This window comes from Staurois parvus, unplaced genomic scaffold, assembly GCF_062004578.1.
Source record: "Staurois parvus isolate SC_StPar_1 unplaced genomic scaffold, SC_StPar_1.0 ptg000018l, whole genome shotgun sequence".
Classification (NCBI taxonomy): Eukaryota; Metazoa; Chordata; class Amphibia; order Anura; family Ranidae; genus Staurois; species Staurois parvus.
In genome coordinates, this window is record NW_028317814.1 from 23989833 (window position 1) to 24008949 (window position 19117).

General features: G+C 44.8%; 1 protein-coding gene across 1 annotated transcript; it reads right to left on the reverse strand.

Annotated features, from left to right (window-relative positions):
• Nucleotides 1-5396: 5396 nt before the first annotated feature.
• On the reverse strand, nucleotides 5397-17617 carry WFIKKN1 (WAP, follistatin/kazal, immunoglobulin, kunitz and netrin domain containing 1). The gene is made up of 2 exons (XM_089683141.1): nucleotides 16221-17617; nucleotides 5397-7769 (listed from the first exon to the last, which is right to left on the reverse strand). Exons 1-2 carry the CDS (start codon nucleotides 16377-16379, stop codon nucleotides 6276-6278), a joined length of 1653 nt encoding a protein of 550 aa, XP_089539267.1. The 5' UTR covers nucleotides 16380-17617; the 3' UTR covers nucleotides 5397-6275.
• Between the last annotated feature and the right edge of the window lie 1500 nt (nucleotides 17618-19117).

Here is a 19117-nt window from a genome sequence, read left to right on the forward strand (position 1 = left end):
CACAGAACACTCACCAGTCACGCGCCCCCTACCTGGAAATGCTAATCACGTGTGTATATATAGATATATATATATAGACGTGATTTGGCGCAGCCCTGCCGCCCTGTAGCAGTAGTTCTACTATAGGGCAGGGGAAAGCGGTTAAACAAAACGAATGGCGCTGTATAAAAGATAAAATATTGTTTATTAAAGCGGAGTTCCACCTGAGTGTTCAATTCACAGAAATAAATATCACAGTGGTGTGGAATCTTTATTCCTCAAAGGAAATGAACCTTTAATTATTAGAAGTTTCTATTTCTCAAACATTTTCTTCCCCGGGTTTTTGTTTTTTTTTATTACCACCCTAAATGGCTTTTCTTTTTTTTGTTGTTGCTTTCCTCAGTAGATACTTGTTAACTCCAGGGACAAGTTAGCAGCATCTTTAAATGTAAGATCCCAAGCAATCCCCCCCAATCGCCTGCAAAGTAGAAATCAGGCCAAAAGTAGGAGGATCTACACTGTGAGCCAATCAAGTTATATTATTTTTTTACAGGGATGTCAGTCTAACTTGCTTTCAAGCACAGGGAGCTGAGGGGGGGAGGGGTTTATGTGCTGCGATAACTTCTGAAGTATGATGAACTTTATTCGTGGTCCAATAAAACAAAAACAGGTGACAGGAAGCTGCAGTAGTGAATAGTGCCACCATCCTGGCTATACAGTGTGGCAGAGATGTGTGAGTTACAGAACTGGATGAGCGGAATTAGAATGATCTTTGTAGTTAAACCAGTTCACGTGTGTGTTTTCATAGCAGGTGTAGTCATTGGCAGATAAAAGGAGATGAGACCCCTGAGTTTTATTGTTTTGATTTTTAAAAGAAATCTGCAAACCATCCAAAAAGTTTGTTTCATTTAATGCATATAAAGCCATTGCACGTGGTACTTTCAGAAATGAAAAGATATTTTAAATATTCCATAAAGGTTTTTTTTTTTTTTAATTTTTCCCAACTCCAGCATGGCAGCTATACATTTGGGTACAATAGAAAACACATAAACGTTGAGCCTCCAGTCCTAATAGAAAAATGATTACTAGGAGCTGAATGTAAAAGATCTGTGATGGGAGTCGTGTGCTCTCTTGTGGCTAGTTGAAGTAATGCAATTCTTATCAATGTTGTCAACCATAAAAATATTAGTAGCATCCAGGGGCGGACTGACCATTTGGAAACTCGGACACTGCTCGAGGGCCCAGGGTCAGTAGGGGGCCCCATGAGATGCCCCTGGTACCTTTTTCATAGGCTTTTTTGAGTTTGGACTAGGACACAGGGGCCCCATGATCCCCTATTACCCGGGGGCCCCATGAGTTGTCAGTCCGCCCCTGGTAGCATCATTTAACAACAGATTCATTTTATTACCAATATTTAGGAATCGTTCACACAGGCGTACTTAAAGCAGAACTCCACCCAAAAGGGGAAGTTCCGCTTTAAGGACTGCTCCCCCGCTCCCCATTAAGCATTGGCACCTTTGGGGGGTGGGGTGCTCGAATTTGACAGGTACCCGCTCCCACAATCGGTCCGATCGCCTAGGTGATCAGAAACGGAAGGTGTCCTCCCTCCCTGTAGTCTTTTGGGACACATGACAGGTCTCAGCATACTACAGGACCATTCATGAAGCGCAGCGCTACTCGCGCATGTGCAGTGGGTAGCCACAAGCTATCACAGCCGGGTGCCCACACTGAAGATGCCGGCCTCCAGGAATCCAGGACGGCCGGTGAAACGGGCTGCGGGGGACACACCATGGGACCGAAGGACAAGTAAGTGGCTGTTTTTTAAAAGTCAGCAGCTACAGTTTTTGTAGATGCTGACTTTTATCTTTTTTTATTTACAAACGGTTTTATTTTGCAAAAGTAGACTGTAAAACAACAGTACAGTTTCAGATGATACTTACAAAAACAAGGCACTTTTGAAAAGTACAATGCAGAAAAGTATATTAATATGAAAGAGAGAAGTAGAAAAGAGTGGATTGCAAGTACATGAAAAATGTAGATGGTAAAGTAGGTTGAGTGACATATTTGTCAACAGTATATGCCAGTCAACCTTCACATGAAATATTGTTAACTACATGCCGCCCAGCCACTGTACATATACGGCGGCAGGGCGGCACTCGCAGGCAAAACCACGTTTTAAGACGTGTGTTTTGTAAACAAATAGGGGGCGCGCGAGGTGCACCGCCGCCCTATCTGTCCCGCGGATCACCGCCGCAGATGTCAGTCGCCGGGTCACAGCCGCTCGTTAGCGGCTATGTTCCGGCGATCGGCGGCAAACAGTGACAGAGAGTACAGCTGCAGTAGCTGTGCTGTCTGTCACTTCCCTGTCAGCTCGAGGATGAGCTGATCAAGAAAGAACAGTTTCTCTTTCTCGATCAGCCTTGTCCCACCCAGTACACCCCCGCCCCCTAGTAAAACACTCCCCTCACTCCTATAACCCTTCCCTGCAAAATAAAGTTAACCCCTTCCTTCCCATTGCCATTAGTACAGTCAGTTTTTTTTTTTGCACTGATCACTGTATTAGTGTTTTTGGGGACGTCAGTGACCCCAAGTCAGTACCCCCCAATGTCAGAATGTCCGCTGCAGTCCCGCCATAAGTTGCTGGACGCTGCCATAAGTCCCTAATCGCCGCCATAATTCGCTGATCGCCGCCATTATTAGTATAAAAAAAAACCTAAAAATCCCAGTATCTTTCCCGCCACTTGTAAACGCTATAACTTTCATGTAAACCAATTAATTTACACGTATTGGTTTTTTTTTTTAGCAAAGACATGTCGCAGAATGCATTTTGGCAGAAATTTATGACTAAATTTGATTTTTGCATTTTTTTTTTACTGGACATGTTTTATAGCAAAAAGTCCAAAATATTGTTTTTATTTCCTCAAAATTGTCAGCCTTTTTTTTATAGTGCAAAAAATAAAAACCGCACAGGTGATCAAATACCACCAAAAGAAAGCTCAATTTGTGGGGAAAAAAAGGATGTAAATTTCATTTATGTACCGTATTGCATGACCGCACAATTGTCCGTTAAACTAGCGCAGCGCTGTATAGCAGAAAAATGGCGTAAATTGCAGTATCTATACCATAGTTTGTAGACGCTATAACTTCCACACAAAGCAATCAATATACACTTATTGGGATTTTTTTTACCAAAAACATGTAGCAGAATACATTTTGGCTTAAATTTATAACCAACTTTGAGTTTACTTTATATTTTTTATAGCTGAAAGTAAAAGATATTGTTTTTCTTCAAGAATTTTTGGCCTTTTTATGTTTATAGTGTGAAAAATAAAAAGCGCACAGATGATCAAATACCACTGAAAGAAAGCTCTATTTGTGTGGAAAAAAAGGACGTAAATTTCGTTTGGGTGCAGCATTGCATGACCGCGCAATTATCAGTTGAATTAGTGCAGCGCCGAGTAGCAAAAAGAGGCCTGGTCATTAAGGGGGGTAAATCCTCTGGAGCTCAAGTGGTTAATCATGCAATAAATGTCTATAATCCCTCCATGATTCCCATTTTTTATCAAACAAGTGTGATGCTGACTTTTATTTTTTGATAGGTTGAGTGGAACTCCGCCCTCACATACAACCATATAAAGGCTGTCTTTGCCCGCATGGGATGCACAGGTGTTCTGTGCAGACAGTCTTCTTCATGTCTACGGGCCGAGTCGCACTGGTGCGATTTGCGAATTGAAATCGCATCTAATGAATGTGAATGTCAGTGTCTTAACGTGATTTGCTGCAGCACGATTTCTAAAGTAGTTCTTGTATTACTTCTGCAGTTTTGTTTGGATTTCACATACATAGGATATAATGGAAATCGCACTGCAAATTGCAAGAAATAGTTGAAAATCTTCACAAGTAGCAATAAAGTCTTCAGAAATCGTGTTGAAAAGGCACACAAATCTCGCGATTTTAAACCGTGGTGGTGTGACCGGTGAGGCATGGGAGCACTAGCTGTGTCCTGTCCCAATCTGACATCTGTGCAAATGTGACCCCCGAATTCACACCGTCTGCATTCGGGGACACTCACATACACGGATATCATATAGAGACTACATCTCTTGGCTGCATTGTACACAGACGGGCTGTTGATAACAGTGATGACAGATACATTTAAACTGCCCCTGTCACTGCGTATTTCCCAGCAACGCATACGACTGTGAAAATGGTATTAAACCCAAAACTAAAAATCGAATATATTGCAGCTTACCAATCATTAGATGTGTTGGCTACATTCGTTTTCTTTTCTTAAAGTGATATTAGAGGCAAGTTTTTTTTTTTTTTTTTTTTTTTTTTTTTATTAATAACAAGCAAGTTATACTTACCTGCTTTGTGCAGTAGTTTTTCACACTGCAGCCCCAATCCTCATCTTCTCAGGTCCCCTGCCGGCGCTCCTGGCCCTTCACCCTTGCCTAGTGCCCCCAGAGAAAGCAGCTTGCTATGGGGACACCCAAGCAAACTCGCTCCTGAGCCGCTGTTCTGTGTGTCTATTTACACACAGATGTGGCTTGGCCCTGCCTCCTTTCTCTCCTCATTGGCTCACTGGCTGTGATTAACAGGGAGCTCCCAGTTCTGTCTCAGCCATTGAGGAACGAGAGTTCTCTGTACTACAGTGGGGCTTAGGTAAGTATTTGGAGGGGGCGGCTGTACAGAAGGTTTTTTACCTTCAGAACCACTTTAAGCTGTTTTCCCCTCTGTTGTCACCTAGTGATCTGGCCAGTAACACGCCTCCTGTATTAAAGTGCCTCCACTCTGGATGAAGGCGCACAGGGGGCACAACAGACAGCAGCATTGTCAGTCTGGGGGGAGGGGGTGTAAGATACAATAGCAGATTTAAAAACATTAACAAATTGAAGCCAAACTAATATTACTACTTGGCCACACATGTTACAAGCCGATCATACAATCTGTGTCCAATCTCCTTTAGATTTGCTAGCAACTATATAACCAGAAGGTCTATTTAACATTCAGTTTATATCTAATCACATGGCCTTTCCCACTCCATAGTTGTTGGTCGATCTGAAGGAGATTGTACAATCACATTGTAATGTATGTGGCCAACTGTACCTGAATGGTATTAACTAGAGTGGTAGTAACTAAAATTCCATAATAGCTTCTATTAGTGATATAATGCGTGTTTGTACACACAATGCAAATCTATTGGCATAAGAATTGTTGAAGATGACTGTTCTAGATCACTTTAAAAGCCCTTTAGCAAAGAACAGTCACCCAACTCTCAGGCACTGGCTTAAAAGTCGGTTTCCAGGGCTAACCAGTCCTTCCAAAATGGGTGTTTTGATGTGGTTCAATGATGGGAGGCACGTCAGTCACCTATTGTTCTGGATTTTCAGACCCACCCACCAAACTACAGACTATTCAGAGGAAATCAAGTTCTTTTATTGTACATTACAGAGGTTGCAGCAAAAAGATAAGGATCTCTTGGACTGCAGCAGGAGGACCAAGACTCCAATGCAGTGTGAGAACCATCTAGAAATTCCATTGAGGAAATTTTTCTGATGGAGTCCATGAGACGCAAGAAGCCAGGGTGTGATTTAGCCCACCAGTAACCAACAGTATTTGAAATGTTTGTTTTGGCTGAGCTGACTTTTTAATAACAATGGCAGTAGTTAACATAGGCAGCTTCAATTCATGGTTATGGTAAGTGCTGGGCTTGACAAATCCCATTTACAGGCTTAGCCCTATCAGCCCTCTGGTGCGGGATTCCTAAATAAATGTTTCATAAGATTTTTCAATGGCATGGTTTTCCCTCCATAGGAGAACCATCCAGCTCTTTCACAAATCTCATAATATGGCTGTGCTAGATTTTCCTGTAAGCTAACATCATAGTACATAAATTCCAGGTGGGAGCATAAGTCTTATGAGGTGCTCAGCTGGGGTAAGGTTCTTCTACAGCACAATTATGAGGAACAAAAAAACCTTGGGAATCCACGCTAGAAGGCTTCCAATGGTAGGACTGGCACCTGGATTTGTTGGGCCTTGCCAATGTATAATAAAGAACATTTTCTAAAAAACAGGTAATGAGCACCAATGAAGAGTTTGGAAGAAACTTCAAAAGCAGCCAAGAACCACATGTATCCTACGGGTTGCTGGGTGGGGACCATCCTTACAGACCCATGTCAATAAACTATAACAGCTGATTCAAGATAAACCCAGTGGTCTGTTACTCTTATAGAAAAAAATGAATGTTTTCAACTGTAGTCCTTAAATGCTGTGTTTAACACCAGAAGTCTCTTTCAGTCCTGAAATCGGTTCAGCATCTGACATGTCCCCTTATCAAGCATGTCTCTGACTTTCCTTAATCTCTTTTCACTGGCTGGCCGGACATAACTAGAGGGTCCCAGTAAAGCCATCCCATCTTGTACTTCCCCCATAATCAAAAGTGGATTGTCCCCTGAACCTGCAAGATTGGTGCAGGGACACACCCCTCCTCCTCCACCCTCTCCCATGGTGACCTCTAGATACTTGGTATGGAAAAGACGAAGACCCATGTGGTCATCTTTTAGCACCTCTATGAGAAGAACGCGGAGCACTCGTTCTTCCCCTGAATCTTCCAGTCTTCCCACAATCACAAAGTCACTTCGGCACAAACTGGACACCAGCCTTCCTCGAAGGTGACACCCTTGACATTGCTTGGCCCGTGGCAAAGGGCAGCGATCTTCACAGGCTTGTCTGCTTTCAAAATTATTCTGGTTTCCATGACAACCACCATACATGAAAGAGAAGCACTGGCGCATGAGAGGGCTGTAGGCCCACCTCCATTCTGGAGTCTTACATGGACCTCTTACAGGTGGCAATGAACAGGGATCTGGTGGCCGAGTGTGGCATGATGCACGACACTCTTCATAAGTATGAAAGTTGTTAGCAGGACCTGGACACCCCTTATAAAGAAAAGTTTGACAGTCACCACTTTGTGAAGCATAGAACCAGCGTAGGACTTGAGGACCTAGACATTCTCTGAGTTCTGGGAGCTTTAGGCATTCAGAGGGCTGGACTAGCCGCTGATGTCCTGAACTTGCTGTGGTGGTCCTTTTATTGACAACAGAAAGGGGAAACTGAGCACGCAGCAGTCCCGCAGAGTTCCGGGCCATACAAACATAAATTCCAGCATCCTCTGGACGAGCATTGTAGATGACCAGCTGGCCAGAATTGGTTACAACAAGATTTCCGTACATCTGGTCTGGCCTCATCAAAGGAGCTGAGGGACCATCTCCCTGCTTCTCCCATAGGATTTCTGGACGTGGGCGTCCACTAGATTCACATTGTAGCCCTACAGTACCACCTACTATAACCGACTGTGGTGAGGGTGAATGGTACAATGCAGGAGGCACAGGTATTTCCAGAGGAGTGGAAGGCTGGGTGGTCAGGGGGGTAGTCTCAAAAGGTGATGTAGTTGTGGCTGGCCAAGATGACACAAATTTGCAGGGCACCTCCACTAAAGTTATACCCCTAGCACAAGCTTCAGCATCCATGTAGCAACGATTGTAATAAGTGAGGCCATCCGAGGCGCATGTGAAGCCCGGTTGCTTTCCACATCTTTCCCGACAGCGGCACACTGGACGAGCTTCCCACATCTCGCAGTCAGAACCCTGCTGAGTGCAAATAAAACCAGAGCAGGTAGCAGGGCGGAGAGACCCAGGGGCCTGCAGGCCAGAGTCTGGATACCGGGCGGCCACACAGCTTCGTTGTCCACAGACGTTTGTGCAGCATTTCTCGAAAATTTCACACTCCTGGAAGAGGAAAGAAACCATAATAGAGACATGTATAAGGTCCATTAGGCACATATTTCTCAAATCTGGGGAAAACTGGACAACATGTATCCAATCAGGTGACAAAATATTCAAACTCAAAGCATGCCCTGCATTATAAACTGATCAGGGAAGGATTGGGAACCTTTTGCCTCAGGAGCAACACAGCCAGCTAGCCCTTTTATAGTAGGGAGAGATTTACGTAGGAAAACAATGTATAACATGCAAAATGTGCCATGGTGCTGCATTGATTCCCATATAGAAGAAATATATATTTGAAATATATTTTAAAAATATTCTTCCCAAATATATTGCCATATATTTGAAATACTACACTTTTGTCCATATTCAATATATTTCAATAAATAAATATATATATATATATACACACTGCATGTTGAAATGCGGTTTTATTACAAAATATATGAAAAACATTTTTAAAGATACATTTCAAATATACTGTATGTCTTTAGAAATACAAATCTACATTTTTGGAATGCATTTCCAAATATATGTAAAAATATATGTTAAAATGACTTTTTTATATGTTAAAAAAAATCTGAAGAATATATTTTAAAAAAATATATTTTTAAAAAAGCATAAGTTCAACCTTTTAAAAAAAAATAAATAAATGCACATTTTTTGCAGGTAAAAAATGTTAAATATTTTTTTTTTTCAAAGAGCCTGCAGAGCATTGCCATCGCGATCAGTAGATCACGGGTGCAATCTCAGGCTCCTGCAGCATAGCCGTCGGCTTGTACCTTGTATGGGCAGGAAGTTACCCAAGAGCAGGAAGAATCTATGAACCACCAAAGCGCTCACCAGCACCCTCGTATTTCTTCGAGAACTAAAAATTGTCAGCCGCAATGGCTGAGGGTACTTGTAGGCATTCATTCACAGGAAACTGTGAATGAATGACGTGGCCAAGTTATTTTAAAATTGTGGGTGCGGGATGAAGATCCTCCATCTGATGTCACAGGGTGGGGGTAGGGATTGGGCGTGCAGGGTGCAGGTACTGGAATATGTTACATGTTCCACCCTAAAAACAGGTGGAACATGTAACATGTTCTGAAGGTGAACTTATCCTTTAATCCTTGGGTTACTTGGCCCTGAACAACCCTTTTTTATTTTCTTTTCCTCTCATCTTTCTGTCTCCTCTTACGTCACTGGATCATTCTGATGGGACTTCTGTCCTGATATCAGCTATGAAATTTCTACATGAAGATGGCCTTTTTCTCCAAGCAGTTTGTCACCTTTGTTCTGATGATGTGGCATGCCCAGGGGCGGACTGTCCATTCGGGAACTTGGGCACAGCCCAAGAGCCCGGGGTCACTAAGGGGCCCCATGAGATGCCCCTTGTACCTTTCATAGGCTTTTTTTGGGTGTGGTTTGAGTGTGGGCGAGGACACGGGTCCCATGATCCCCTATTGCCCGGGGGCCCCATGAGTTGTCAGTCCGCCCTTGGGCATGCCATTTTGTCTTACTACAGACCTGTTGTATTGGACAAGTGTGTAACATCTGCTTTGATTGATTGATATACTTGAGTATATATATATAATATGTATAAACAAATACATATAAATGATGCTATGGTAAGATGTGTTAGATGTGGGTCGTTACCTTGTTATGGTTTGGGGCCTTGCCTGCAAATGATGCCTTCAGAAGATGTGCTAGATGTTGGTCATTATTTTGTTATGACTGGGGGGCCTCCCTGTCTGAGCAGGCAGTTCTGCTGGTTGGGTTTTGTGCTTTTTCTTGTGGTTTTGGTTTGGGTTGGCTTGGCTGGAGTCACCCTTGCCAGAAGTCAAAGAAGACTCAGACTAGTAGTGATCCACCAGCTCTCCATGTTTGGAGATGAAGATCGGAGCTTGAAACCCTCACTGAAATTTATAGAAATAGTGATTGAGAAATGATGGCCTTTCCAAGGACTGGCCAAGGTAGTAGTCATGCTGGCCCAATACTGTACTAGAAACTTTGGTGGCTTTTAATTGGTCCTCTTCTAAGTATATTTCTAGTTTCCAGAAGACAAATGATAGAAAATGGTGTGGAAATCATTTGAAACCACCACATTCAGGGGCGTCCCTAGGGTTGGTGTCACCCGGTGTGATAACACTTGGTGACACCCCCTCCAATGAACCCCGCATAATGGATCAGATCTGCGGATTGAGCATAATGGATCGGACTCCGATCCATTATGCTCCCCAATCCGCAGATCCGATCCATCCTGCGGGGATCGTCGGCTTGCTTTACAACTTACCTTTTTGTGGAGCGGGTCCGGTGTCACCCCGTGCGGTCGGTGTCACCCAGTGCAGTGCACACCCCCTGCACCTGCCTCAGGACGCAACTGACCACAACATTGCTACTAGAGCAGTGGTTCTCAACCTGTGGGTCACGACCCCTTTGGGGGTCGAACAACCCTTTCACAGGGGTCGCCTAAGACCATCGGAAAACACATATTTCCAATGTGTAAAGAGCAGCTACTGTGTAGAAAGCAGCTACTGTGTTGAAAGCAGCAGTATTGGAGGTAAAACGACACTTCATGAATTATAATTAATGGGTAAATAATTTTATGGTTGGGGGTCACCACAACATGAGGAACTGTATTAAAGGGTCGCGGCATTAAGAAGGTTGAGAACCACTGCACTAGAGAATGCTTTGTTTTTATTTTTTCCACCTTCGTTTTTACTTTTGGTTGCTTAAAATGCTTATAGCTAAAAGCTAAAGAAACACAACTGCAAGGCCAGCATAAAAGCCAAGACCAAGCTATGGTTACACCTACGAAGATGTACAGCAGGATTTCTCAGCCAGGGTCCTTTGGAACATTGGGGTTCCTCCAGAGGTTGTTAGGGCTTCTTGGAGCAATGAGAAATCTCTGCCTCTCGGGTAAGTTACCACTGACACCAGCTCTCTGTAAGGGGCACATTCTTACTAATGGCCACTAATTGTGGGGAATTCGTCCGACTTACCACCACACTAATATATTATAAGCTGTGGATATAGTGATTATTGGGAGGGGTTCCGTGAGACCTTAAAGTGTTACTAAACCCACAACAGTAAAATCAGTCTGTATATGCAGTAAAGAATACTTGTTATTCTCACTGTGGAACCCAAGGGGTTAATCCTCAGTGTAAAAAAAAACAGCTGTTTGATTCTGTCTTCTCTGATTCTCCCCTTCTTCTGCTGTCCCCAATCCTTCTGCTGTTAGTACAGAGCGCTATAAGTCACTCTGCACATGCTCAGTTTAGTGTGTATGGCTAGGGTTTTTTTTTTTTTCTTTAGGAGGGTGCATGTGATCCCCAGGGTCAATCAGTACTGTCCAGACAGAGGGTCAGGCGTCATGCAACCTCATAGGACAGTCAGAGTTGAATGAAAACTCCTCCTAAAAGCTTTAACCAGTGCTCAGCTGGACACTGATAGAAGTCACAACTGCTAAATACCATTGATGAGAAAAGGTATTTATCAGTTTATATTTACTAAAATAACTGCACATACATGTTGTGTGTACTGTTGGAGATCAGATATAGTGAATGCAGGGTCTGGGGAGACCAGATATAGTGAATGCAGGGTTCGGGGAGACCAGATATAGTGAATGCAGGGTCCGAGGAGATCAGATATAGTGAATGCAGGGTCCGGGGAGATCAGATATAGGTAATGCAGGGTCCTGGGAGACCAGATATAGTGAATGCAGGGTCCAGGGAGACCAGATATAGTGAATGCAGGGTCCTGGGAGACCAGATCTAGTAAATGCGGGGTCCTGGGAGACCAGATCTAGTGAATGCGGGGTCCTGGGAGACCAGATATAGTGAATGCAAGGTCCTAGGAGAACAGATCTAGTGAATGCAGGGTCCTGGGAGATCAGATATAGTGAATGCAGGGTCCTGGGAGACCGGATATAGTGAGTGCAGGGTCCTGGGAGATCAGATATAGTGAATGCAGGGTCTAGGGAGACCAGATATAGTGAATGCAGGCTCCGGGGAGACCAGATATAGTGAATGCAGGGTCCGGGGAGACCAGAAATGGTGAATGCAGGGTCCTGGAAAGCAGATATAGTGAATGCAGGGTCCAGGGAGAGCAGATATAGTGAATGCAGGGTCCTGGGAAGCCAGATATAGTGAATGCAGGGTCCTGGGAGACCAGATATAGTGAATGCAGGGTCCAGGGAGACCAGATATAGTGAATGCAAGGTCCTAGGAGACCAGATATAGTGAAGGCAGGGTCCTGGGAGATCAGATATAGTGAATGCAGGGTCCTGGGAGATCAGATATAGTGAATGCAGGGTCTGGGAAGATCAGATATAGTGAATGCAGGGTCCGGGGAGACCAGATATAGTGAATGCAGAGTACGGGGAGACCAGAAATAGTGAATGCAGGCTCCGGGGAGACCAGAAATAGTGAATGCAGGCTCCGGGGAGACCAGATATAGTGAATGCAGGGTCCGGGGAGATCAGATATAGTGAATGCAGGGTCTGGGAAGATCAGATATAGTGAATGCAGGGTCCGGGGAGACCAGATATAGTGAATGCAGAGTACGGGGAGACCAGAAATAGTGAATGCAGGCTCCGGGGAGACCAGAAATAGTGAATGCAGGCTCCGGGGAGACCAGATATAGTGAATGCAGGGTCCGGGGAGATCAGATATAGTGACTGCAGGGTCCGGGGAGAACTGATATAGTGAATGTAGGGTCCTGGGAGACAAGAAATAGTGAATGCAGGGTCCGGGGAGAAGAGATATAGTGAATGCAGGGTCCAGGGAGATCAGATATAGTGAATGCAGGGTCCGGGGAGAACTGATATAGTGAATGCAGGGTCCTGGGTTACCAGAAATAGTGAATGCAGGGTCCGGGGAGAACTGATATAGTGAATGCAGGGTCCCTGGAGACCAGAAATAGTGAATGCAGGGTCCGGGGAGAATTGATATAGTGAATGCAGGGTCCCTGGAGACCAGAAATAGTGAATGCAGGGTCCGGGGAGACCAGATATAGTGAATGCAGGGTCCTGGGAGATCAGATATAGTTTATGCAGGGTCCGGGGAGACCGGATATAGTGAATTCAGGGTTCGTGGAGACCGGATATAGTGAATGCAGGGTCCGGGGAGAACTGATATAGTGAATGCAGGGTCCTGGGAGACCAGATGTAGTGAATGCAGGGTCCGGGGAGACCGGATATAGTGAATGCAGGGTCCTGGGAGATCGGATATAGTGAATGCAGGGTCCGAGGAGACCAGATATAGTGAATGCAGGGTCCTGGGAGATCAGATATAGTGAACGCAGGGTCCAGGGTTTAGTAACTCTTTAAAGGTATATAATGGGTTTCTACAGTTTAAAGGAGTTGAGAAAGGCTGACCTAAACGTTACAGTGGACAATGTGAGCATTGGTAATGTAAGGAGATCCATAGGGTACAAACATATGAGTTTGTCATTATATTACTACAAACTATATAGGTAACTTTAACTTCGTAATAGTTCAAAATATATTATTTAAAGAAGAATGCATTTGCAATATCACATCCATATAAATATATATGTGTATACACGGTGTAGTTTATTTTCCGTAGTTACACATTTTGAATTATTCTGTAATGCATACTTAATTATTATTTTAATTGCATGTAATTTCATTTATTAGTATTCAGTTGAATTTTTCGGTAATGCATTCTTAAAAGGTCATTTCCTATGATTCTATTTTTCCTGCTCGATGTGCTATATTTTCATGAAGGTATACATGGTAAAAGCACTGTAAGGCCTGGTTCACACCTATGCAGTTTGCTTTTGATCCGTTTCTGCAGTGCTTTTTGCGTTGTGTTTTGTAATACGTGTCTATGATGTGTTTTTCACACTTTTTTTAATGCGTTTCGCTTTTTAATGCTTTTTCTATTGGCCAATTTGTTGTTTGCCAGATTAAAAATGCGAAACACGTCAAAAACGCACTACATGCTTTTTCTGCAGCGTCTCCATTGAAGTCTATTGAGCCAAAAACACACCATTTTGCATTTTAAAAAAAGTTAAAAATGGACTGTACTGCAAAGAGCACCGAAAAAAAAAACACATAGGTGTGAACCAGGCCTCATGGCTTTTTGCATGTTAGGCAGTGCAATCTGCATTACTGGCTGACTGCTGGGAGAAAATCAATGACAGGATAAGTCACTTTGGCATTGTATGGAGTTCAGTAAATCATTATGGGTCTGAGTTGACCCATATGGTTGAGAGGGGAGCGGCAGAGCACTGCATGTATACTTGATTGACATGTATGTCTGGCCCGTGTACAAATATTATTACAACCTGCACACACACAGATAGATTATATAAAAGATCAATAAATTAAACATTGCCCAATCCATCAGGTGCCAACAGTCACATAAAAATGGGTACCTTAAAGAAACCTTTCCTCCAGAAAAATATGAGTCTGTCATTAGTGAACCCCCCTTTTTCCAATGCTGTCATGCTGATCCTCTGGCTTCCCAGTTTTCGGTTAATGACCCCCCAAAAACATGAAGGCCAGGAAAGTTGGCGTTATTGAAGAAATCCTTACCTGCATGCTTGTTCTGGGTTAAGCTGGCCATACACTTATGCAGGGCATACATGGGTCGAATCCCGAACGATTTTGCATCCGAAAATCAAAAACGTTGTTCGCTTGGTAATCCGATGGTGCCATCAATGATTTAAAAAATCGGCCGACCAATTCGTAAAGTTCACCCCATATAACAGGCGAAACTTCTGTTCCTTCCAGGTCACGGCTCATGCGCATATTCTTTTCGGAAAAATGATCTTACGATTTGACCATCGAAAATCGGTTGTTTTTCATGAATTTTCCAACAAGAACGATCACCGAAAAGGGGAGGAACCACGAAAATCGGCTGGTGCCATTGACCCCACTAACAGAGCGAAAATCGGTCGGTGCCATTGACCCACTAACAGAGCGAAAATCGGCCGGTGCCATTGACCCACTAACAGAGCGAAAATCGGCCGGTGCCATTGACCCACTAACAGAGCGAAAATCGGCCGATTATTCTTAGGTCCTATTTTTGGGCAAAAAAAACGTTCGAATTTCAACCCATGTATGGCCGGTATTAGGAAATGCCATGGTAAGCATGCAGCATGCTTATGCGCAGGGGCGGACTGACAACTCATGGGGCCCCCGGGCAATAGGGGATCATGGGGCCCCTGTGTCCTTGCCCAAACTCAAAAAAGCCTATGAAAAAGGTACCAGGGGCATCTCATGGGGCCCCCTACTGACCCCGGGCCCTCGGGCAGTGCCCGAGTTTCCAAGTGGTCAGTCCGCCCCTGCTTATGCGACAGACTTTTGGGTGGAAAAAGTGGGGAATCGCATAGCGATGGTGTAATTTTGACCCATGTATGGCCGGCATTACACATTTCTTTTGTTTAGCCTGTGGGCTGAATGAAAGAAGTCAGATTCCTCCATCCATACTACACAGAACACATGGACGAATCTCCTGCTGCAGCTACTGTACACACAGCTGACATGTGAAGCTGTCAAAATACCCGAACTGTGACGCCATCTGATTTGGATGCAGTGGCTGTTCAGCTAACAGATTTCCACCCAGCTCCTTCGACAAAAGTCAAGTGGTGGTCCCGAGAGGGGCACTCACATCTCATCTGGCGTTTCAGCTGACTCAGCGGAAATTGACCAAAATTTGAGCTGTGTATGGCAGCCTTTAGTGTATCAAAGTTAGTCTGGTTAAAAAAAGACACAAATTCATCCAGCCCAACCAATAGAAGAGAAAGAAAAAATATACAATCCTATATACACAGTTGATTCAGAGGAAGCCAAAAAAAAAAACCAATAAAGCATGATCCAATTTTCTCCAGCAAAAGAAAAAATTCCTTCCTGATCCCCCGAGAGGCAATCTGATATTCCCTGGATCAACTTTACCTATAAATATCAGTATCCCCGTATATTTTTTGCCTTTAGAAAAGAAGCCAGGCCTTTAAAACTATTTACTGAGCCAGAACCAGCTCTTGAGGGAGTCTATTCTAACGTTTCACAACTCTTACTGTGAACAAGCCTTTCCGTATTTGGAGATACTGAGCCAGAACCAGCTCTTGAGGGAGTCTATTCTAACGTTTCACAACTCTTACTGTGAACAAGCCTTTCCGTATTTGGAGATACTGAGCCAGAACCAGCTCTTGAGGGAGTCTATTCTAACGTTTCACAACTCTTACTGTGAACAAGCCTTTCTGTATTTGGAGATACTGAGCCAGAACCAGCTCTTGAGGGGGTCTATTATACCGGTTCACAGCTCTTACTGTGAAGAAGCCTTAGACGTAAAGAGGGGGCACTCTTTACGTCTAAGGGGAAGAGATTCTATCAAAGTATTTAAGACAGAAATCTGGCATTACAGCCAGGCGCCTAGCATTTTCAGAAAGAGGTAAGCAATAAAAAAGCCTTACAAGCACAGAGAATTAACCATTTCTTACCTGATCGGCTTCACACTCCCTTTCACAGGTACTCTGGGCGTCCACCCACAGGTTGGCATTCAGCTGGTTGGGACAGATCCCGAAATGCCCCCTGGTCGGGCTCAGGCTGGCGCCTTGTGACACCAGGCAGAGATGCACGAACCCAATGACCGACCACATCTCCTTTCACCTGGCACACTCTGCGCTCTTCTGGAACTTAGGATTTTTATGTATGTCCCTTTTTTATGTGATTTTTATTTGTGTCCTTTTTTTATGTATGTCCTTTTTTATGTGATTTTTATGTATGTCCTTTTTTTATGTGATTTTTATGTATGTCCTTTTTTATGTGATTTTTATGTATGTCCTTTTTGTATGTGATTTTTATGTGTGTCCTTTTTTATGTGATTTTTATGTATGTCCTTTTTTATGTGGTTTTTATGTATGTGATTTTTATGTGTGTCCTTTTTTATGTGATTTTTATGTGCGTCCTTTTTTATGTGATTTTTATGTATGTCCCTTTTTTACGTGATTTTTATGTGTGTCCTTTTTTACAGCCTATGTGTATGCAGGCGGTATGCGACTTTTGTCATACATCCGTCATGTAAACAAAAATAAAATGTGGGCGCCAACATACCATTCTTATAAGTGCATGACGTGTGCGTGTGTAGGCTGCATGTTGCATGGATATGTTGGATGTGTATCTGAAGGCGTGTATTTTCAGGTTGGGTACAGGTATGTCTGTAGTATGGGTATGGGTTATGTGGCTACAATATAAGTCCAGGCGGCATGTACCTGCGATGTGCACCCTTGGATGGCCATGCTCCTAGGATTGGCAGAGGTGTCCTGGTGTCACAATGCCACCCTTGGCATTGCAGAGAGAGGGAGATGAAGGCATCCAGTGGGCACAGCCTCCAGAGAAATGGTGTGTGACGTGCCAGGGTTTTCCTCCCCTGTCCTCCTCCCTCCCGCCCCTGGCTGTGGGACAGGATAACTTTCTAATAAGCCGAGTCCAGGATGGGAGGGAGCTGCAAGCCCTGTGTCTGTGGAAGGAGAGGGGGGTAGTGTGTCTGTTTTTACAGGGAGACATGGGGACAGCAGGGAGGAGTGGCAGACTGATGGTGCCTAGACACGGGGCCACAGTGCCCTGGCCACCCGCTTCTGCCCCCGGCATGGCCGTAGCTGCGCCATGGTCACTGAATCGGCACAGGTGGGTATACGCGACGAGGAAATCGCAGCAAGGAAAATGCGTCTTTGTTGTCTGTAACAGTTGTTGCGTGAGCCAGACAATGCATGGAACTTGCAGCCGAGCCGGGTGTGGGCACGCCGGTGGGTTCTAGGCAGGGTGCCCCGGCGAGGGGTCACACAGATACATCCTGATTGGGACAGAGGGTGCAGTGTGTCCAGGGGGACAGGGTGAGTGAGTGCCACTGAGGTGTGCAGAGGGAGGAGGATGGGGGCAGCACTGCCATTGGGGTGGGTGATGGGGAGTAACCCAATTCCACCCCTTGTCTCCTTTCATTCACACTGAAAAGGCCCGGCCTCTTCCAGACACTAGATGGGGGGATCAAAGGCCGCTGCCACTTAACCCCTTCCCACACATAATCCCTTTCATTGACATCTGCCTGACAATACGGCCCCATTGCTTCCTCTCCCAAAACCTTCCCGGACTACAAGATCCACAATGCACCAGGGCCGCGGATCGCTTCAAAAATGGAAATACATGAAAAAAAAAATTGGTTGAAGATGTGATCGTTAAGTCTAGGTTCACACGTGTGCGGAGGGGGAGACCGCGTGTCATTTGTACGGGAACCGCACCGCATGGGGGAATCGCACCGCGTGTCATTTGTACGGGAACCGCACCGCATGGGGGAATCGCACCACGTGTCATTTGTACGGGAACCGCACCGCATGGGGGAATCGCACCGCGTGTCATTTGTACGGGAACCGCACCGCGTGTCATTTGTAAAGGAACCGCACCGCGTGTCATTTGTAAAGGAACCGCATCGCGTGTCATTTGTACAGGAATTGCACCGCATGTCATTTGTAAAGGAATCGCACCACATGGGGGAACCGCACCACGTGTCATTTCTACGGGAATCGCACCACGTGTCATTTGTACGGGAACCGCACCGCGTGTCATTTGTACGGGAACCGCACCGCGTGTCATTTGTACGGGAATCGCACCGCGTGTCATTTGTACGGGAACCGCACCGCGTGTCATTTGTACGGGAACCGCACCGCGTGTCATTTGTACGGGAACCGCACCGCGTGTCATTTGTACGGGAATCGCACCGCGTGTCATTTGTACGGGAACTGCACTGCGTGTCATTTGTACAGGAATCACACCACATGGGGGAATCACACCGCATGTCATTTGTACAGGAACTGCACAGCGTGTCTTTTGTAAAGGAATCGCACCACATGGGGGAATCGCACCGGGTGTCATTTGTACAGGAATCGTACCACATGGGGGAATCGCACCGCGTGTCATTTGTACAGGAACTGCACCGCATTCCTGCACTAATCACATGCAATGTCTGTGCGGTATGATTTGACCTATACATTTTGTACGGCTCAAATTGCATCCACACCAAAATAATGGTTCAGGACCTTTTTTTTCCCCCCTGCACCTGATTCCCAACCCATAGGTAGCTATGCGAATTCTGCGTTTTGTAATCTGTTCCGGGGCGTCGTTAACTCAACATCGACACCTGCACCAGATGACACGGACACCATGCGATTAATGCTCAGGATTCACTACATTTCCTACAACGCACTAACGTGAACCAGGTCTAAAGTAGATGGAAACTCTAAGGCCAGGTTCAGGTCTATGCATTTGCAGAAATGCACTACAGTCCATGGAACATTACTTCCTATGGGTCACCTTCACATCTCTGCAGTTTTTTGGAAAGGTTCAG